Source organism: Canis lupus, chromosome 20 (assembly GCF_003254725.2).
Source record: "Canis lupus dingo isolate Sandy chromosome 20, ASM325472v2, whole genome shotgun sequence".
NCBI lineage: Eukaryota > Metazoa > Chordata > Mammalia > Carnivora > Canidae > Canis > Canis lupus.
Window position 1 is genome coordinate 25,854,919 of NC_064262.1, and position 23,299 is coordinate 25,878,217.

General features: G+C 40.3%; 2 protein-coding genes across 20 annotated transcripts in view; both read left to right on the top strand.

Moving 5' to 3' along the window:
• MAGI1 (membrane associated guanylate kinase, WW and PDZ domain containing 1) overlaps positions 1-23,299 on the top strand; it is a 641,003-nt gene that overhangs the window by 322,847 nt on the left and 294,857 nt on the right. The window lies entirely within an intron of this gene.
• On the top strand, positions 18,432-18,983 carry LOC118351720 (NADH dehydrogenase [ubiquinone] 1 beta subcomplex subunit 1-like). Its single transcript, XM_035703513.2, has one exon. The coding sequence runs from the start codon at positions 18,432-18,434 to the stop codon at positions 18,603-18,605; it is 174 nt and encodes a 57-aa protein (XP_035559406.1). The 3' UTR covers positions 18,606-18,983.

Consider the following 23,299-nt stretch of genomic DNA (forward strand, 5'->3'; position numbering starts at 1 on the left):
TTTCACAGGTGTCCTAACAAGGATCCATTTTTAACATAGGCCCTTATAGTGGTTAAAGTTTTATAGATTTGGTTGGAAGTCTTTTTTTTTTTTTAACTAAATTTGGCAATTAAAATGAAATAAAACTAAAGAAAAATAAATGAAATGAAATAAAACTTGAAGCATTTGTATTTTTTGTTGCAATTGTCAGAAAGCTAACTCCAGTCACCTTTGGCAAAAAACAGGGCAAAAGTATCTGGAGAAGGATTTACTAAGAATGTGTCAACAGGATTCAGACCTGCTCTGTCAGCTGGATTCCCTTTTCCTCACCAGTCATTTGACTCTCAAGGAAGATCTTTGCCTGAGTGAGCAAATGGACTCCAATAGGTCTACTCACTTAGCATTAGCAGTAGAAATTGGACTTCTTGCCATTCTTCCAACAAAGTTCCAGATTTAAAACTCAGTGTTTTGATTTGGGTCCTGTGATTCCCTTCTTCCCACCTTCTCTTAGACCTGTGACAGGCAAAGCTAGATGGTGTGCTTTTCTTATGCCAGGGAATAGGGTCAATCCAGTGGAAACCACAGGAACTGAGCCAGAGAAGGGCCATGGGATATGCATTCCTAGAAGAAAATGACAGTGCTGTGACCCAAAGAAGCAGAATGTATGCCTGGCATGTAAAAATAATGGATATGCCATTCGCCTGCCTTTAGCTTATTGGTTTATGGAAACCTCTTTTCCTGTAATTTGGACGAAAAAGATTTCAGTTAATTGAGCTTCTATTTAGTGAAGCTGCAACTGATTACGTTTGTTAGATAATTAGCTGCTGATGGAGTAAAAAAAATGGAAGAGATGCCTGAAAAATAAAATGAACAGGTCCTGACAGTTCAGTCAAGGTGGGAAGCTAGTAAGAGGCAGGATTCAAGGATTGCTTTACACATTGTGGATTTCCTTGTTCATGAGCTTCTCTACCGGGGAGACTATCTGTCTTTTGTCTTGTTGTCACCAGGGCCTGGCACATAGTGAATTCTCAGTGATTTTTTTTCTTTTTTCTTTTTTTAAGATTTTATTTATTTATTTATGAGAGACACAGAGATATAGGCAGAGGGAGAAGCAGGCTCCCTGTAGGGAGCCCAATGTGGGACTCTATCCCTGGACCTTGGGATCACGACTTGAGCCAAAGGCAGATGCTCAACCACTGAGCCACCCAGGTGCCCCCTCAATGATTTCTTTTTCATTATTGTAGAACCAAGAGCTTGGGTCGGTTTACTTTTGGGGGAGGGGGCAGTGTCATTACTGAAGGAACAGAGCAAAAGAAAAAACAGGTTGAGGTGAAGATACTTGAGTATGATTTTGAAAGTCAAATGCTCGTTTGAGCTGCTTGTGGGACAATTTGGCAGTTTGGGAACATGGAGCTCAGGTCCCTTTGACAGTATTCTGGGACCATCCAATCTTGTTTTTACTTCAGTTCAAAACAGACATTTCTGTGATAAAAGCATAGAGATATTTCCCTATGAGAGCACTAGTTGTGGACTTATTTATCAAGTAATAAGACTGTTCAGGAGAAGGGTTCAAAGATTATTTGTTTTTGCCTTAAAGGCATTGATGTCTGGGCCTCAGAGGGAATATATGTTTCCACATGTTTACATTTGTGAATGGCAAATTGCACTTGATGCCACATTTTGGTGACCTAGCACCACATTGCCTCTATAAGGACAGTTTGGGGCACAAAGATCAGTCCAGGAAAATCATATTTGTTTCCTTTGTAGTCAGCTGCAATTTGACTATTTTTTTTTCTGGAGCTGGAGTTAATGTAGAAAAACCGGAGAACAAACAGAACTGGCAGTGTGTAACTTATTTCTTACTTCGGGCTTCTCAACTCAGTGACTCCTTGTTTGATAATAAATATTTTTAGTGTTCTCCTTATTATCCTCAAATGAAGTTAATGGATAATGCATCTTTAAAAAAAAAGATTTTATTTATTTATTCATGAGAGAGACAGAGAGGCAGAGACACAGGCAGAGGGAGAAGCAGGCTCTGTGCAAGGAGCCCGATGTGGGACTCTGTCCCAGGTCTCCAGGATCACGCCCCGGGCCACAGGCTAACCATTCGCCTGCCTTTAGCTTATTGGTTTATGGAAACCGCTAAGCCACCCAGGCTGCCCTAATGCATCCTTTAATATATCCAATTCTCTAAGTCCTGTAGTGACCTAACTAACTACAGAAAATAAAAAAGGAACGAATTTCTAATAAATGATGCTTATTGCCATACGTATAATATACTCTTGGACGTGAGTTCACTAGAGCCTTGCTTCTGTTGGGAGTCTTGTTAAATGCAGATTCCAGTTGACAGCTCTGCTGGGAGACTTGAGATACTGCATTTCTAGCAAACTCCCCATTGAAGTCAGTACTACTGGTCTTAGACCCCACTTTGAATAGCAAGGCTCTAGAGGACACAAGGAACTATCAGGTGCTTGCCCTTCTACGCGGAACCCCTGTGAATGCTTCAGCTATAAAACTCACTGCTACAGACGGATTGAATGGGCTATTGAAAATTAGAAGTAGCATTGCTGCCGGTGATGCAGCTTTCTGAAATGGTTAACAATCCTTAGCAAAGTTCCCAACAAACCAAAGTAGCATTTTCTTCTCATTCTGCAGAATTTTGCGTGCGGCTTATATTAAAAATACATTAAAGAATGCTTTGCATTTATGTGAACCAAAGGAAGGTTCTCGGCTTAGATGCTTGGCATTCCATTTGCTGACCACTGGGGCAGTCCTCAGTTACATTTGCCATAACACAAAACTTGGAGACCCCTTGCCCACTGAGTCCCGGTTTTGCCTTTCAATTGCTGTGACAGCTCCCTTTGTCTCTGTATTCAGAAAACACCCCCAGATATATCCTGCCGGGAGGAGGTACCATCTGTTGAGAACTTCTGAACCCAGAGACCAACAAATGGGAAGAGGTCACAGGGGGGTTCATAGGTGTGTTTCGACTCTAAAGTTTCTTTAGGCAAGCTGTCCTACAAACCAGGGCTCAAAGGAAATAGTCACAGTCATTGCACAGCACGTGACAGCAGTGTGGCACATTCTTTTTGGAGGTGTTTTCTCTGCTGTTCACTTTGTTACCCTAGTAATTGGGGAAAAAGTTGCTAGGGCCATATTTGCAGCAGACAGATTTGTTTTGTACTGTGTTGAGAGAGGGTGTTAAATGCAGGCCGGGGAAGAATCTGAAGCAAATGGAGAGAGTTTTGGGGACAAAAAAAAATAAGTGAGTCTAACTTCCTACCGTGAAAAAAAAAAAAAAACCCACAGAAATTCCACTGAGTAAATTTAAAGATCAAATTGGCTTTATTCAGTGATTCACGAATCGGGCAGCATCGATAGAAAGGAACTCCCAAGAGCTACAGGAAAGGGAAGGTTTTTAAAGACAGGGAGGAGATGGGAAAAAGAAGCTTATAAGCAGAGAGTGGATTGTTTCTGGCTTAGGTAACCTCTCTGTGCAGGTGGAAGGGTTCCCATTGGGAATGACCTCACCGTGCTGATCAGGTAAGTCCATGTTGACTGGTTAAAGGTGACTAGTTCCTGGGAGAGGTTAAAGTTGCAACTGTGTTAGGGATGAAGTCTTAGTTTGCTGACGTGAGGTTTCACACATGTGACTCCATTGGGTCTCTTGCTCCTTTTTAACACTAGTAACCACAGGCTCAATTGTTTTTCCAGCTGCTTCTACCTTTCCCAGTGGTCCTGTATTTCGAGTGTCAGTCTGGTCAGACTTCTTCTGACACCAGAAAGTAAGAGAGCTGTTTTTCAGGACTGCATAATCCTCTCCCTTGGCATTTTATAGTTCTACTGAAAGCCTCTCTAAGAGAAGATGGGATTGGCTGAGTAAAAATATGAGTATGTAGAAAATATGAATATGTTTCATTAATTATATCACAAGAGGCATTTCTAGTCCAGGGATAATCATTTCTAAATTCAACATTCCCACCTAGAATCGCTTAACTTAAAATATTTTAACCCTCAGAGAAGCTGTGTGCTTTGATACTGTTTGGTAAGAAATATATACGATATGGGTGATTTTTTTTCTCCTTTTGATATCAAGTATTTTTAATACTACTGGAGCATAAAAATGATATGTTTGTTATAGACCACTTGAAAAATAAATTAAAAACTTGAGAAAAAAGTTGAAAACTCCTTACCCTAGTTGAAAAGTAAATAACTATCTGTAAAACCAGCACCTAGAAATGACAAGTATTAGAAGAAAATACAAGTAATTTTTTAAAAAGATTTTATTTATTTATTTGAGGGAGGGAGGTAGAGAGAGAAAGAGAGAGGAAGCAGAGGAAGAACAGAGGCAGAGGGACAAGCACTCCATGCTCAGCACAGAGTCCAACACGGGCCTGAGACCATGACCCGAGCTGAAACCATGAGTTGGCCTCGCAACCCACTGAGCCAGCCAGGCGCCCCTCCAGTCTGTTTTTAAATGTAGAAATACATAAGCACATGCTTACATTTTAACAAAATTAGAATAGTTTCACTAGTTTTGTGTGCTAGTGTTTTTACTTAAAATTAGAAAGTATACCTTGTTATGATGTTTCCTATTTCAACAATATACTAGGTAACTGTATATTCGCATGCAATTTTGCAGCATCAGTGAGATCCCTTGTACCCTTTGCCGGTTTCCTCGCAAGGTAACATTTTACAAAACTATAGTATAATATTGCATCCAGGATATTGAAATTGATATAGTTTGTCTTATTTGGATTTCTCTGATTTTACTTGTACTCATTTGTATGGGTGTATGTGTTTACTTCTGGGCACTGTTATCACCTGCATAAGTTTATCCACCTCCAAGCTCCAGATCCTGAACAGTTTCCACATTACAAAGTGTCACTGTGACTGTCTTTTTACAGTCACACCTACCTCTTTCTTGCCTCCTTGTTCTGAATTTCTAAAATTTTGTCATTCAAAAGTTTGATGTTAATGGAGTAATAATACCTGTTAACCCTTTGGAATTGGGATTGACTCTGGAGATTTATCCAAGTTGTTGCCAGTATCAATGGTCTGTCCCTTTTTCATTGCTGAGTTGGGTGTGTCATCACACACACACACACACACACACACACACCACACAACTATTCACCTGTTGAATGGTGTCTTGGCTGAATTAGGTTTTTGGCTATTACAAATAAAGCTGCTATGAATATTCGCAAATGGGTTTCTAGTGTTTTTTTTTCCCCTTTCTGAATAAAGATTTTCCCTTTTTTGGGGGGGGGATAAATTCACAGGAGTATAATTGCTGGTCAAATGTTTAGTTTTATAAAAAACTGACAAATTGTTTTCCAGAGTGGCTATACCATTTTATATTCTCACCAGCAATATAGAAGCATAATCCAGTTTTTTCATATCCTCACTAGCATATGGTGTTGTCACTATTTTCATTTTCTTCGTTCTGATAGGTGTGAAGTGATCTCACTGTCGTTTAAATTTGCTTTTTCTGAATGCAATAATGTTGATACAAAATAATACATGCATACGTAATAATAATGTTGAGCATTTTTTTGTGTACTTGCCATCTGCACATCCTTTTCAGTCAGATGTCTGTTCAGGTCTTTTGCCCCTCCCCTCCTTTTTTTTTTTTTTTTTTAAGATTTTATTTTTAGGTAATCTCCCTACCCTATGAGGGACTTAAACTCACAACCTCAAGATTGAGAGTTGCACACTCCTCCAACTGAGCCAGCCAGGTGCCCATTTTTTGCCCATATTCTAATTGGATTTTTCAAAATCTTGAGGTTTGAGAGTTTTTTTTATATGTTCTGGATAGCAGTCCTTTGTCACATGTGATTTGCAGATCTCATCTCCCAGGCTGGATGTTGTTTTTCTCATTCTCTCTAGATGGGCTTTCATTGAGCAGAAATTTTTAATTTGACAAGGTTCAAATGATCAAGTTTTCCTTCTGTGTATCATGCCTTTAATGTCAAGCATGATAACTCTGATAACATTAGCCCTCGATCCTACAAAATTTTGTTTTTTTGTTTTTTTTTTTTTTTTGAATCCCTTAAAGTTTTATAGTTTTACATTCTCCATTTAAGTTCATGGTATGTTTTTTTTTTTTTTTAAGATTTTATTTATTTCCTTTTTTTCCCCCCTGAAGAGAGAAGTGGGGAGAGAGAGAGCACATAGGCACAAGCCCAGGGAGGGGCAGAGGGAGCAGCAGACTACCCACTGAGCAGGGAGCCCAAAGCAGATCCTGACCTGAGCCAGAAGGCAGACACTTAACCAGCTATGCCACCAAGTGCTCATCATGGTCTGTTTTGAATAAGATTTTTGTAAGAGGTATGACATTTAGGTCAATATTCATTTTTTTCTTTTGCATATGGATGCCCACTTCTTCCAGCACCATTTGTTCAAAAGCCTGTCCTTCCTCCATTGTCTGCTTTTTGCAACTTTGTCAAAAATCAGGCATGTTTGTGAGGTCAATTTCTCTGTTCTGTATTCTGTTCCATTGATTTATGTGTCTATCCCTCTGCCACTACCACACTGTCTTGATTATTGGAGCTGTGTAATAAGCCTTAATACTGGGTAGAGTGATCCCTCACTCTTTATTCTTTGGCAGGATTGTTTTTGTCAGGCTAGGGCCAGACTCCTTGCTGTGGTTGGATCTTCTTTTCTGGTTTTGCATTCATTTTCAATCCTGGACTCATTACCCAAGTATCCCTCCAAGAGAATATTTTGTTTTACTGTTAAAGAACAAAATTCGATTGAGTAAATTTGAAGATCTAATTTTCTTTATTAAAGGATTCATGAATTGGGCAGCATCCCATCTAGCAAGGAGAAGGGAGTGCTGAGGAGTTGTACAAAATGGAAGGTTTTAATAGGAAAGAAGGTGGGGCAAAAAAAGCTTTTAGCAAAAGGAAATGATTGCTCTGGTGGCTTTCCCTTAGGGAAAAGAGCAAGAAGTCTGTCATATAGATTACTTCATCTTATTTTGGGGATGGAGAAAGCCTGTGGGGAGATTCATTGGATGTGAAGATTCCTGATTGGGCTGTTAAGACCACATTTTGGAGGAGAGGTTGAAACTGCAGTTAGATTAGGCATCAAGCCCGGGTTTTTGGACTCAGCCTATGGAATGCCATTCTAATGGGGCTCGTGGTTTTCTTTTTAACATTTACTAAGGGAACATTTTCTCTTCCCAGGGGGTTTATCTTTCTTTCTTTCTTTTTTCTCTGAGTTCCCTAAAAATTAAAATTGTAGATGTGTATGATTGTATTTATGTCCACCTAACCCTGCCAAACTCATAATACCTTGCCATGGACTTGTTCTACTTTTACATCATGTACTCACATGGGCATCATCTAATCTTTAAATTCTTTTTGTTTTGTTCAGATTAATCTACATGATTGTGGATGGGGGACAAGGGATGGAAATTACTCACTGGCCATTTACCAGTGTTCTGTTCAAAAGCAGGATGGCTTTGCATTGGAGTCTTAGTGAACTTGAGCATAAATATAAGTGCAGAGGGTCTGCGGTGCTTATTTAAACAGAAAGTTTTTTGGAGTTATCTTCTTCAGAAAATGTTTCCAAACACTGTGACAGCAAAATGATAGTGTAAATTGTAATGTCTGTCCCAGTTGGGTATATAAACATATGAAGAGTCTTTTTCTTAAAAATGTTTGGGTTGTTCATTTACAGTGAAAACTCTCTAACTCACATTCAAAAATATGGGCAGGGTAAAATAATGATTTTATCTTTCAGAGTCGTATAGGTCCTTTGTTACTTTCAAGGAATTCTGTGGGAATGGCTTGTTTGGGATAGATGCTTCTAGATTGTGGGTTATGAGTAAGAACAAAGCCTTTGGAAAAGAGAAGGAATAAATTCAGAGACAGTGATTTAGAATTATTCTTAATGTCATAAATAATGGAGTGGATGTCCTTAAGTGTCTTTAATGGTGTTTTAGCCTATAAGCTAAGGAACACCTAAGTTCTGTTCTCAAAGTTCCTGAGACATGTGTGCAGAATGATGAATCAAAGTATAGATGCTTTGTCCCAGACCTCACCACAGATTTTGATTAAGCACATCTGGACCTATGGACTTATGGAGGACTCCTTTCGTGAGCCCTGTCAATGAACCAAAACTCTTAAAAACCAATGTAGGCCAAAACCAATCCTTTATCCTTCCCAAAGTTCAAACTTGAATATCTAATCTTTCCAATCTGTTATGAGAAAACTCATACCATAATTTCCTGGTGTGCCTGGGACAATTCTAGTGTATATCCCTCACTATAATTATTAAAATACTCCCTTGGGCCCTCAAGAATTGTCCTGCTTGGATGGTAAATTATTTGGTAACTATAGTCTTAGCACACTCAGAGACAAATCCAAAAGAAGGAATGAGTAACAGCATAAGTTTGCCTAAATGGTTGGTGGAGGGCAGCCCCGGTGGTTTAGCGGTTTAGCGCCGCCTTCAGCCCAGGGTGTGATCTTGGAGACCCGGGATCGAGTCCCACATCAGGCTCCCTGCATGGAACCTACTTCTCCCTCTGCCTGTGTCTCTGCCTCTCTCTCTCATTCTGTGTCTCTCATGAGTAAATAAATAAAATCTTTTAAAAAAAATGGTTGGTGGAGAGCTACCTTAGGCAAACTGTCCACTGGTCTGTCTTGGCCAAGGGGAGTTTGAGGTATCCAAGGGAGATACTTCATAGCTTATCCTACCTAATTTCATGAGAGAATAGAAAGCATATAAAGAAAAATGTTGAGGTGTAAGGCCTTTTTCTCTAGGATGCCATTCTACCTTTCTTACCCATATTTAAAGGGGAGAACACTTTGGGATCAGGATGGGAACTAGGCTCTGTCTGCCTTTCATCCCACTTCTCAGGAGAAGAAAGAAGGCCATAATATTCATGTCATCTGGGCCTGCCCTTGTCCTATAACAGCCTTAACTCTGCTATGGCTCAAGAATCTCTTTGAAACTATGGAGATCGGAAAGATTCCACAGCCCCGGACTCAGACAACAGAATGAAACACCACCTGGTCTGGAGACCACTAACATGCTCTTCCTCGTCTCCAACCATTACAGTACTTTTCTTTCTGGTGGGTAGAGGGAAGAGGGAGCAATGAAGGATTTTCTTTAAAGCTACACCTATCTCTTGCTCTTGATCAGTCATCCTGGGGCCTGGTCATTCTTCTGCCTCTAAAGAATGTGTGACATGATGATACCTTTCCATGGCAAAAATTAGAGTAACATCACCATTGTAAGCTCTAAAATTTTTAGCAGTATTTTTTTAAGCATGTAAGTAAATCAGCAATTTATGTAAAATTCATTTTAGAAGAAAATTAAATTGAGGTCTTAAAAAATTTCATTAGTGTCTGTTTGTTACTGTGGGTTCCAACATAAATAAGGACTCTGTGGAACACTTGACATTTTAGTTATAAATTCACACATTTCTCATTGAACTCAAGAAGACCTATTAGAACACAGATCTGCGTGGGCCTTTTTAATAAGAATGCCCCCAATTCATTCTACTTTATAGGAAAAGTAGAAAATAATTTGCAAACCTGAACACTCGGTGATTTAGTTTCCTGTGACATTCCCCCTCCATCCCTTGTGGATAGTCAGTGGGGTTTGAGAACTGCTGGCCAAAAATAGAGATGTTACCTGGTTGTGAGCCTTGTGTCACCTGTACAGGTAGGTAATGTGCAACCGTCTGAAGGATGTCTGGGGCTGTGCTTTGGGTTTGTTCTCTTTTCTTTTTCTTTTTATGTATGTATGAATGTATTTATTTGAGACAGACAGAGAGAGAGGGAGGGAGGGAACAAGAGGGAGAATGTGTGCAAGCCAGGGAAGGGGCAGAAGGTGAAGGAGAAAGATAATCTCAAGCAGACTCTGCACTGAGCCTGACGTGAGGCTTGACCCCACCACCCCAAGATCACGATCTGAGCCAAAATCAAGAGTCGAATACTTAACTGACTGAGCCACCCAGGAACTCTTGTTCTCTTTTCATTTTTATGAGTTTTCTGATTAGTCCAAGGAAGACTTTCGTTAAGCTGTGGGAATGGTCTTAAAGAAATAGTAAGATTTATCAAAGAATCTCCAGGGAAACATGAACTCTACAGCTCTTATCACCTTGGATGCCTGCACAGGGATGGTCCTACGATGAAGTCATCCCTGCAAGTTAGATTTTAAGACCTGGCTCATTCTGTGTAATTTGTGTGTCAAACACAATGCAAGTGCAGAATATTGGAGACAGTTGAGTATACCACGTTCATATCTTTGAGCTAAAGGATGTTGGCAGGGTAAATGGAAAGCCTTCACTGCGGGAATGACATGGTCTAGGGAAAAACTGTTTTGTTTGTCCACAGATATGCTTAGCTAATGAGAAATTAGGCAACGTGATTGCAGAGGAAAACCAGAGCAAGTGAAACTTGGAGATAAAAAAAGAGTCCTGTCACCACTTAGGCCATTATGCACTGTGGAAGATTGGATGGCTCTTAATTATTCATTTGGGTGTCAATGAGGATAGAAAATAGCTATCTTAGAAGTAAAAGGGACAAGTTGAAGAAATTCTCAAAATTCACAGAATAAGTATGTGTGGAATTTTGCATATTTTCAGAGGCCTGTTGAGTTTCAGGGTAGGAAAGAGATACTACACCACTTGACAGTTTTCTTGTTCACAGTGTTAGCACAAGAGGCTAATGAAAATCTGGAAAACAAAACAGCACTGGGAGCAAAAGAAGGAAAAAAAAAAAAAACAAGATGGTCCTGAGCTGCCAACATAGCAAAGCAAGCCGTAGGTCAGTGACAGTGTAACCCAATATGCCTGTGCTTCCCAGAGTCTTTTTAAAGTCCAAGAACATAGAGTGGACACAAGGACATGTGGATTATCCACTCCCTCTACTTAGGACCAGAGGACCTCTGTATGTTTCCCTTAATCCCATTATGTTGTTATTTGAGCTCATGTAACACTTTTATTTTGTTAGCAAGGAAGACTTTGATTTCATTTCTTGGTCCACACAGTGGTTCCTTAAAACACAAAAATACTCTCACTTTGCAGTATGAGTAACTAATGTTTTTAATAGGAGGGGAACACACATAGCCTACCAACAGTTCATAGAATTTTGAGCTTTTGTTCTGACAAGTGACATGTTCTCTGATGTTTTGTTCTGTAGTTCACACCTTTGCAGATTTGGATTAGGCAGAAATGGGTCACTTGGCATTTGAAGGGTTGTACCTTTTGACGTGGGTACAAAGAGTGAGAGATAGGAATGAGTGAGAGAAGTAGAGAAGTCACCCTCCACCCACACTTTGACACTAACTGCAGAAAGCTGTAAGGTGTAGAAAGGGAAGAGTCAACACTCAGTTGTGATTCCCTCTCCCGAGGGATAAATCTGCATCCCATTTGACTTTTTTTTTTTTTTTTTTTTTTTAAACTCAATACTCTGGGCATCTGCACGGCTCAGTGGTTGAGCATCTGCCTTTGGCTCAGGTCATGATCCTGGGGTCCTGGGATTGAGTCCTGCCTCAGGCTCCCCACAAGGAGCCTGCTTCTCTCTCTACCTGTGTCTCTGCCTCTCTCTGTGTGTTTCTCATGAATAAATAAATAAATAAAATCTTCCAAAAAAATAAAAAAATAAGCTCAGTACCCAATGTGGGGCTTGAACTCATGACCCTGAGATCAAGTAGCATGCTTTACCAACTGAATGAGCCTGGCTCCCTCCATTTTGAAATTTTTTAAAGATTTATTTATATGAGGGAGAGAGAGAGGGAGTGAGCTAGCAGGGGGAGGAACAGAGGGAGAAGGAGAGAGAGAGAATCTGAAGCAGACTCTTCACTGAACACGGAGCCTCATGTAGGGCTCAATCCCATGACCCTGAGATCATGACCCGAGCCTAAATCAAGAGTTGGCCACTTCGCCAACTCAACCACCCAGGTACCTGAGACCCATTTTGCATTTTTAAACTGCCTTCCTGTTTGCTCTTCTTGACATGGTTTCTTCTCCATTACCTTAAGCAACCTTCTCCAATCTAACATTTTCCTTCTCTGTTTCTGTAATGGACCAAAACATGACCTTTTGTCGTGGAAACCCAAACCTTTTTGGTCTGTCTTCAAACCAGGTCAGATCTTCATAGATACATCTGGGCCACTGCCCCCAGTCCCAGCTTTTCTGCAGGGTGCCTCAATGACTACAGAAATTTCTTAGACTTACTGTTCACCCAAGCCCACTTCCCAGGCTCTTCTTTTCAAAGCTTGCTGGACCTTTGCTGGCAGATGGTAAATATCAAAAGATTTTAAAAAGGGGGGATCCCTGGGTGGTGCAACGGTTTAGTGCCTGCCTTCAGCCCAGGGCGTGACCCTGGAGACCCGGGATTGAGTCCCATGTCCAGCTCCCTGCGTAGAGCCTCCTTCTCCCTCTGCCTGTATCTCTGCCTCCCTCTCTCTCTGTGTCTCTCATGAATAAACAAATAAAATCTTAAAAAAATAAAGATTTTAAAAAGAAAGGCAAAACAAAACGGTAAATTTTGAAAAAGTCCTGAAAGTTCTCTGCACCCTGTTTATCCAAGGCTCAACTCTAAACATCTTGCTCATACTTTGATAATACTAATAGTAGGGCAGCCCGGGTGGCTCAGCAGTTTAGCACTGCCTTCAGCCCGGGGCGTGATCCTGGAGACACAGGATCCTGTCCCATGTCAAGCTCCCTGCATGGAGCCTGCTTCTCCCTCTGCCTGTGTCTCTCCCTCTGTGTCTCTCATGAATAAATAAATAAAATATTTATTTATTCTCATGAATGAATAAATAAAATATTTATTCTCATGAATAAAGTATTATTTTTAAATAAAATTTAAAAAAAGATAATACTAATAGTAGTACTACTAGTAGTAAAAATGAGTACATTCTCCTAATTATTTTTTTTAAGATTTTATTTATTCATGAGATAGAGAGAGAGCAGAGACACAGGCAGAGGGAGAAGCAGGCTCCATGCAAGGAACCCGACATGGGACTCGATCCTGGGACTCCAGGATCACGCCCTGGGCGGAAGGCGGCGCTAAACCGCTGAGCCACCCACCCAGGCTGCCCCATTCTCCTAATTAATCATAAAGTACTCTGAATTATTTATCCCCTTGTTATCATTTTCTTCCTCCCAACCATGAAATTTTACATTTCTAAAGGACCCTCCACAACTCATAATAAAATACCAAGTGCACGGGAGACACTGAATTAATACTTGTTTTTATTAAATTAAATATATCTGATAGAGCGCCTTTGACTAGCTCATTAGTAATGAAGTCTGGTGAGTTTCCATGTGAAGAGCGAGCTGGGATATGTCACTCTGTATTGTCAAACACAATACTGTCCCTCCGGAAAAATGCTGTTGGTTTTGTGTAATTCATTGATAAATTCAAAGGATGATGTGACCATCTGTTTTCTGTAGCTCCTGAGGAAAGTAGAAAAGGATTGGCCCTGAGCTGAGAATGAGGAGAGGGACGTAGATAAAAGGCCTGTTCACCGATGAGGTTGTTTAGCAATTGACTAGATTATCCAGGAGCTCTGCCGTGTTCCCCAGAGTCTTCAGAAAAAGGAGCGTTGTCTTTGATGGAGGTGATGGCCATAGCCTCCCCTGGATGACCTCTCTGTGCTGGTTCCCATTCTGTGTTTTTAATTCAGATTTTCCCCCCTTTATTCTTTATATATATATATATATATATATATATATATATATATGCGCCCATTCTTTGTAATTATCTGTATAATTACAAAGAAAATATGTTCATTTAAAAAATCTGAGATTTCAGAAATTTGTAGAGTAAAAATGGAATATGGAGGATATATATTATATATATAATTACAAAGAAAATATGTTCATTTAAAAAATCTGAGATTTCAGAAATTTTATAGAGTAAAAATGGAATATGGAGGATATATATTATATATATAATTACAAAGAAAATATGTTCATTTAAAAAATCTGAGATTTCAGAAATTTATAGAGTAAAAACTGGAACCTCTGCTCCAGTTTCTTTCCTCAGAGCTAACCACCTGTAATTGGTTGCTGTATGTCTTTCTCCCGTGCTTCTTACTTTAAATATAGACAAATACATACATGTACATGTATACATTTTATAAAAATGTGACGATAGCTTCCATCCTGTCCATTATAATTTTCCTCTCATTATTGTGTGTAGGTCTTGTCATTTCTAACGGTTATGTCGAATTTCTTTTTATAGATGTAGCATCATTTTGTAATTACAGCTGCTGTCACGCAGTTCCCACAATTCACTATTAAATATAATGCTGTAAATGTCGTCATGCTATACTGAAAGTGCAGCAGGAATATGTCTTGTTCAGACCCCAGCAGATCTTTTTACTGTACTTTTCTTCACTTTTGGGATTAAGTAATACTTGGTCCCTGGTGGGTTTGATTTTTGTTTTGTTTCTAATACACTAATGCGTTGCTGTGCTGCAATGCTATATGCGTTCACTTGAGTTCACCTCTGCTTATTTTTTACACATTCCACAACACATAACTTTAAAAAAAATTTGAAGTATAATTGACGCATAATATCCTATGATGAGTTTCAGGTGTACAGTATGTAACTTTCTTATGTGTGCTCTAATGTGTTCTTGCTAAACGTTCATGTATTTTTCTGGCACTTTAGCCCCTGTTTTTTTTTTTTTTTTTTTAAAGATTTTATTTATTCATGAGAGACACAGAGAGAGAGGCAGAGACACAGGCATAGGGAGAAGCAGGCTCCATGCAGGGAGCCCCACGTGGGACTTGATCCCGGGACTCCAGGATCACGCCCTGGGCCAAAGGCAGGCGCCAAACCGCTGCGCCACCCAGGGATCCCCTAGCCCCTGTTTTTAAATCGCCATTTGCACTTTGGCAGAAGTTACTTTGAAACTGATGACGGCAAGTTTTCTGAATTGGTTTATTCTTACCAAGCGTCTTTCCATGATCCTTGAAGTGTGGAGGCCATGGGGGTTTCATTTTTAAGGCCAGTATGTTGCTGTTTTAAATTATACTGCAAACTCCAAACATATGGGGTTTTTCATCTATCCTTCGATTGCACATGTCCCTGAATATCATAATCGTATTTTTATTTGGCCTCATGAATCTCCCTGCCCACATGATGTGATCGAGACTGATGGTGCGGTTGAAGGTTCGTTAGGGGGATCAGAGAGCATCAAGTCAGAATGTTCGCCCCCTCTAATTTCTGATTCTTTCCTCTTCCACGATACAGCCGAGCCGGCTGCTTTAATACTTGTGTAGTGCAGCCGTAGAATATCAATGGAGCTCTCCCCCTCCTCCTTATTAGGAACCAGGAGCGAGAGCAAATTGGGAATGCACTTTACAGGGTCTGCAGGAAGTTTGAAGTTTATTTATTAACACTAAATGCATCTGTCAGGCTGCAGTGATGAGATTAATCCTCATTTTTAATATTTGATTTGCAACTGATTAATCGCTTGAAGCTTTTGTGGTAGTGCAAATTTAGACTACTGATCTGACTGGGAAGCGTACCAGAGTGTGAATTATACAGCAGGGTGCGCGGGGGGCCGCCTTCTAACTGCAGAACACCTGGAGCAGGGCTGGAGAGGGAATACCGAACAGGTGAAAGGCACACTGGGATTCTGGTTTGTGTTTTCGGGGTTTTCTGGTGGTCACTTGAGGGGAAAGGTGGTGTTGGAGCTTGTCTGGAAATAGCTGCTGTAGAACGAGGGGAGGCTGAATTGTGTCTATGAAAGCGGGACAGAAGGGATTAGGCTGGTGATACACAGTCTCTTCTTACACGTTGCAATTTTTCCTGAAAATAGAGTTGCCATATGTAGAGTTTCATTGGCACCTTGAGGGACTGGGAATGTCTGCGATCAGAGGGGAGAAATACAGTGACTCGTTTTGTTCTTGAAAATACATTTGAGGGACGCCTGGGTAGCTCAACAGTTGAGCGTCAGCTTTCAGCTCAGGGTGTGATCCTGGAGTCCCGGGATCGAGTCCCGCATCGGGCTCCCTGCATGGAGCCTGCTTCTCCCTCTGCCTGTGTCTCTGCCTCTCTCTCTCTGTGTCTCTCATAAATGAATAGATAAAGTCTTTACAAAAAAAAAAAAAAAAGAAAAGAAAAAGAAAAAGAGAATACATTTGAAGGCTTGCATTCTTCAGGGTTTGCCAGAATATTAGCGGAAGGCTCATGCTCATCAGGCTTCTCTGTGCCGGCGCATTATCTTGTTGGGCTTGTCAGAGTGTGAAGAATCCACAGGCCACCACGTGGGAAAACCGAAGCTGCTGAACAATCTATCTTCTTTACATACACACCCATTTTGTGAAGAGTTTCTTTTTTTGAACAGTTTTGGGTTCACAGCAAAATTGAGAGGAAGATAGAGAGTTCCTGTATCTTCCCCACCCCCTCATGTAAAAAAGCCTCCGCCACCCTCAGCATCCCCTACCAGGGTGGGACACCTGTTACAGTCGGTGAGCCTGCATGGACATGTCCTTACCACCCAGAGTCCGTAGTGTATGTTGGGGCTCGCTCTTGGTGCTGTACATTCTGTGGGTCAGACAAATGTGTGATGACATGCATGCATCATTGTAGGAGTGTTTAGAGTGTCTTCACTGCCCTAGAAATCCTGTGTGCTCTGCCTGTTTATACTTCCCCTCAACCCCAACCCCTGACAACCACTGATCCTTTGTCTCCCTAGTTTTGTGTTTTCCAGAATGTCTTATAGTTGGAATCATAGAGGATGTAACCTTTCAGATTGATTTCTTTCACGTAGTCCTACGCGTTTAAGGTTCCTCCATATTTTTTCATGGCTCCATAGCTCATTCCTTCTTTTCGGTTAGTTGTTTGATGGCACATTCCTTTTTACACTGAATAATATTCTACTGTCTGGAGGTACCACAGGTTATTTATCCATTTATCTACTGAAGGACATCTTGGTTCCTTCCATGATGTGGTGGCTACAAATAAAGCTGCCATAAACATCTGTGCAGAGTTTTGTGTGGACATAATTTTTCACCTCCTTCGGGTAAATACCAAGGAGTGTGATTGCTGATACTATGGTAACAGTATGTTTAGTTTTGCAAGAAACCTCCAAACTGTCTTCCAAACTGGGTATACTGCTTTTCATTCCTATGAGCAATGAATAAGAGTTCCTGTTGCCGGACGCCTGGGTGGCCCAGTGGTTGAGCATTTGCCTTCAGCTCAGGGCGTGATCCTGGGATTCCAGGATTGAGTCCCATATTGGGCTCCTTGCATCATGGAGCCTTCTGCCTCTGCATCTCTCTCTCTCTCTCTCTCTCTCTCTCTGCCTTTGTACCTCTCATGAATAAGTAAATAAAATCTTAAAACAAAACAAAACAAAAAACGAATTCCTGCTGTTTCACATCCTTGCCAGCAGTTGAACTTGTCAGTGTTCTAGACTGTGACCATTCTAACAGGTGTCTTCTTGTTTTGATTTGCATTTCCATGACAACACATGATGTGGAGCACCTTTTCATTTGCTTATTTGGCTTCTGATGTGTTTGTTAAGGTCTTTGGTCCATTGTTAATTGGGTTGTTTTCTTATTGAGTTTTTAGAATTCTTTCTTTGAGACCTCTTTTGATGTGATCATTGCTTGAGTCTTCAGCATCAACTTTTGCTCCACTCTTGAGCTCTTAAGTCTATCCTTTAAAAAAAATTTTTTTTAAGGGGGAATCCCTGGGTGGCGCAGCGGTTTAGCGCCTGCCTTTGGCCCAGGGCGCGATCCTGGAGCCCCGGGATCAAATCCCACGTCGGGCTCCCGGTGCATGGAGCCTGCTTCTCCCTCTGCCTATGTCTCTGCCTCTCTCTCTCTGTGTGACTATCATAAATAAATAAAAATTTAAAAAAAATTAAAAAAAAATAAAATAAAAAATTTTGTTTAGGGGATCCCTGGGTGGCTCAGCAGTTTGGTGCCTGCCTTCAGTCCAGGGTGTGATCCTGGAGTCCCGGGATCAAGTCCTGCATCGGGCTCCCTGCGTGGAGCCTGCTTCTCCCTCTGCCTGTGTCTCTACCTTTCTCTCTCTCTCTCTCTGTGTCTCTCATGAATAAAAAAATAAAATCTTTAAAAAAAATAAATTTTTTTAGTAATCTCTGCACAACCCAACATGGGGCTCAAACTCACCACCCTGACCTCAAAAGTTGCACACTCTTCCCAGTGAGCTAGCCAGATGCCCTTCTAAGTCTATCCTTATTGAGTTACAATGTGTGTAGATATGAGGTGACCCCACATGTAAAGCATTTCCCCATTTTGCTAATGAGAAGAATGGGTGGGGGGAGCTTGTATTTTGCCAGCTTGAATAAAAAGCCTTTAGGAATATATACGAGATAGGGAATGCCTATTTACAATGTTTTATTAATTAAATTTTATATTATATAAAATATTAGAATTATTTCATTTTTCTGACCTTGGTCACGGGGTCGTTGGAGTTACCCAGGCTCCGGCACTTAAGATGAACGTAATTCAGATTGTTGGTGACCATTGGGTACATATACTTGTGCCTATGGGGTTTGTCCTTGGATGTTACGTAGACAGAAAGAATGATGAAAAGCTAACTGCCTTCCGGAATAAAAGTTTGTTGTTTAGAAGGGAACTGAGACCCAATGAAGAAGTCACCTGGAAGTAAAGGCCGTGACTAAATTACAGAATGTTCACATTTTAAAAGTTAGGAGAGAAATAAAAGCACATTAATTTTTTTTTTTAAATCCCATTTTTTTTTTAACAGTGTGCACCTGTTGCTCACTAGCAGGGAGAAGAGTAGAGCTTGCCTTTGCAGGTCTGATGGCCGTTGTTGCAGAGGTGACCAGCGCTGGAAGCACCCCAAGAGTTCCTGTTCAATATCCTTACATTACACATAAGGAAAATGAGGCTCAGTGTAGGCACAGAGCAGACTGTGGCAGAGGCAGACTTGAATTCATGCTTATTTTTCTTTTTTTAAAAGATTTTTTTATTCATTAGACACACACACACACACACACACACACACAGAGGCAGAGACACAGACACAGGCAGAGGGAGAAGCAGGCTCCATGCAGGGAGCCCGATGTAGGACTCGATCCCCGGACTCCAGGATCACGCCCTGGGCCCAAGGCAGGCGTTAAGCCGCTGAGCTACCCAGGGATCCCCCATGCTTGTTTTTCTTAAAATGGGGCAAGAATATTTCTGGAGATTGTAAATATCCAGGATAACCTGAAGCCAGTTGCTGGGCTAGCTAACTATGGTGTTCTCAAATGAATCCTCAATTTAGCCTGAATATTTGGTGGTAAAACGTAAGCGGTCAAAGTATACACACTCTTTAAACATTTTTACATAGAACCAGACATGGATTACTCTAGTGTACCATGCAAAGTCATACGAAATTTTAAGATAAAATATGAGGCATCAGGAAATTTGAGGCAATTATTTTAGGTTTTACCTCCAGATCCCTTCAGAGAATTCATTTATTGTCTGGTCATATAAGGGATAAAAACATGAGAAATATTTCAGAATATCTGCAATATACCATTAAGAATGGTCTAAAGATGTTCTTCCATTTGTAAAATCCAATTAAGGAACTTTGGGTTTTTTTTTTTTAATTTAAATTTTAGTTAACATATAGTGCAATATTGATTTCTGGAGTAGAATTCAGTGACTTACAAACTTACATTCACTTACATACAAGAATTTACTTACATACAACACCCAGTGCTCATCACATCAAGTGCCCTCTTTAGTACCCATCACCCATCTAACTCATCCCCCCCAACCTCCCTCTATCAGCCCTCAGTTTGTTCTCTATCGTTAAGAGCCACTTGTGGCTTCTCTCTCCTTTTTTTTTCTTTTCCCCTTTCCCATATGCTCATCTGTTTTCTTTCTTAAATTCTACATATGGTATTTCTTTCTCTGACAGACTTCTTTCACTTAGCATAATGCCCTCTAGTTCCATCCATGTTGTTGCAAATGGCAGGATTTCATTCTTTTTGATGGCAGAGTAATAGTCGTGTGTGTGTGTGTGTGTGTGTGTGTGTGTGTGGTTAACTACCTAGTAGTGCAATTGCTAGATCATAAAGTAGTATTTTTTCAACTTTTGAGGAACCTCCAAACTGTTCTTCAGAGTGGCTGTACCAGTTTACATTCCCACCCACAGTGCATAAGGATTCCCCTTTCTCCACATCCTTGCCAACACCTATGGTTTTTTGTGTTGTTAATTTTAAACATTCTGACAGGTGTGAGTTCGTATGTCATCATGGTTTTGATTTGTATTTCCCTGATGGATGAAAGTCCTAAATGTGAGACATGAGACCATCAAAATCCTAGAGGAGAACACAGGCAGAAGCCTCTTTGACCTCAGCCATAGCAACTTCTTACTAGACACATCACCACAAACAAGGGAAGCAAAAGCAAAAATGAACTATTGGGACTTCATCAAGATAAAACGCTTCTGCACAGCAAAGGAAACAACCAAAAAAACTAAAAGGCAGCCTATGGAATGGGAGAAGATATTTGCAAACGATGTATCTGATAAAGGGTTAGTCTCTGTAAAGAACTTATCAAACTCAACACCCATAAAAACAAATAACCCAGTTAAGAAATGGGCAGAAGAAATGAATAGATACTTTTCCAAATAACACATCTACATGACTAACAGACACATGAAAACATAGATACTCAATTAAGGAACTTTGATCCAATGTGAACAAAGAATCCTGCAAGCCTAAGTAAAAGTTCAGTCCTGCCTGCCACCAACAGATGGCGGTAGGAGTCATCTAGGTGATGCCCTATTGGGCTTGGACACAAGTATTCTTTAGCACCAGACTTCTCAGAACCTATCTAACACATCAAATGAGAAGCTGGGATAGAAGAAAACAATTTTTCATTCTTGATCATAGCCTAGTGGTATCTCATTTAAGATCAATAGATTCCCTTCTTCTGTAATTCCATACTCACCCAGAAAGTTGGAATAATTTTGTTAACACTTTAATCTTAAGTAGCCCCGCCCTTCCTAGAGTGTGCTGGTAGTAAATATTTAAAAGGGTGATTTGAAATTACAGCTATAGATCTGTTTACTGCGTGATCAGTTTCTCATAAGTTGATTTAGTGGTTATCAGGTCATCTCTCATTTAATTGATAACATACAATTTCTGGGTGGAAGGCTATATCATGAACTCCTAATCCAGGAAATTTCCCGCTGTCCCCTACGACGCCCTTCTGTTCAACATTCTTGTAAGGAATTTTTTCCCTCTCCTTCTTGAAGAATAGTTATTCTCATTTTTGCTTAAACAACTCCAGACACTTTCCAATGTAACCATTTTCATTTCATTTTTACAAACAGGCATGTAAAGTAGAAGTGACCTGAACTGATGTAACCTGCAGATTATTCACAAATTGGTAAAAGCAAAGGAAAATGTCTTCTTTTAAGCTGTTGGTTTGGGTCATCAGCAATTTTCTCATTTTGGGCTTAACTAGTATATACAGGTATTGCAATGATGGTTTGATTCTCTAAAGTTCTTACTTGTCATGGAATGAATTCTGTCCAGTTGGGAATTGGATGTGGGATTTTCAGATGAAAGCCTGCATATCTAGGGTATAGAAAATTTCCACTTTTTTCTTTTACATTTTATTACATAAATAACACAAATGCAGTTCATGAATCTGAAAGCATGAACACATTTTCTGGTGTCACTTCAAGTCATAGATTTGACTTGTGAATACACATTATGGTGATCCTGGTTTGGGAGTTTTTTTTTTCTCATGGATGCAGCAAACATTTTGCCTAATCCCATTTCTCATTTGGGATTAAGTTTTTAGTCTCTTCAATGTGAAGTGGAAATCAGCCTTTTCCTAGCAGTGATTCTGCACTAGATTGTGTCTACAAGGAATAGATTGTATTTCTGTCAAGGATCTGTCCTTGGCAAGATTGTTGCATAGTCATATAAAGATTGGAGTTGTACATACTTCTTCCTTTGAGGATTTGGGCTGCTGTGTGCAGTGTGGAATGGAAGCCTGTCAAGGAGAAAAGTGATGGGTGTCACGTGATTTCACAAAATGGATTGTTAGCCAGCCGTGGAGAGGTCTTACATATAGTCTAGCCTTGTCCATTCAATTTATAGATAAGGGATTTGAGGCACAGAAAAGGCGAGTAATTTCCCAAGATGACGTGACTAATTGGTGTTCAGCTGTTTCCCCTAATAGTTTTTCCAGGACTATTATCCTGGGCCCCTATAAATTCTGATTTTCTGAATCAGTGGTAGAGCCTGGCATCTGCATTTTTAATCTTATTTTTGAATGTATCCTTTAGGCATTTCTAATATATAGCCAGATTTTGGAATTCCTCTACTCTATTTCTCTTAATTTTTATAGAAGTAATTCTCAACCAGGGATGATTTTTGGTCCAGAGGGGATTTTGGCAAACTCATGTGAATGAGTTTGCTTCTTACTGGAGACACTTAATTGTTACAAATGGGAATTGCTAGGGTGCCTGAGTGGCTCAGTCACTTAGGCATCTGATTCTGGATTTCAGCTCAGGTTGTGACCTTAAGATTCAGGCTCTGTAGGAGCCCTGCATCAGGCTCTGTGCTCAACACAGTGTCTGTTTGACATCCTCTCTTTCTCCCTCTCCCTCTGCCCATTTCTCCCCATGTTCTCTCTTTCTCTCACATAATTAAAGAAATCTTTTTTTTAAAAAATGGGACTTGCTCCTGATACCTACTTGGTAGAGGCCAGAGATATGTTAAACATATGTAACACATAGCATTGCAGAGCAGGGAATTACCTAGCCCCAAATGCCAGTGGTGCAGAGATGGAGAAGCACCTGACTTAGAGTCCCAGAGTTTCTCATACTCCAGATCAAATTTTAGTTCACTCCAGCTCTGTGACCCTAGGCAAGTTGTATAATCTTTTATTTTTTTATTTATTTTTATTTTTATTTATTTTATTTATTTTTTGTATAATCTTTTAAAGCTTAGTCTTCACGTCTGTAAAATGGGAATATTAACAGGATATGTCACAGGGTTATGAGGAGTTAAGTGTAATGGAGTATTGGAAAGTACTTAGAGGAATGTGCATGGCTGATGGTTAATTCTCAATAAACATTAGGTGTTATAATTAACTCTCATTACAGTCTGACTTTCAGTTTTTTCTTAAAGATTTTATTTATTTATTTTGAGAAAGAGAGAGAGAGAGAGTCTGAGCACTAGCAGAGGGGAAGGGCAGAGGAGGGAGGGAGAAACAGACTCCCCACTGAGCAGGAATCCTAACATGGGACTCAATCCCAGGACTCTGAGATCATGACCTGAGCTGAAAGGCAGACTCTTAACTAACTGAGCCACCCAGGAGCCCCTG

Excerpts from the sequence above, each read along its gene's own strand:
- LOC118351720 (XM_035703513.2), top strand. The coding sequence starts at position 18,432 with ATGAACGTAATTCAGATTGTTGGTGACCATTGGGTACATATACTTGTG.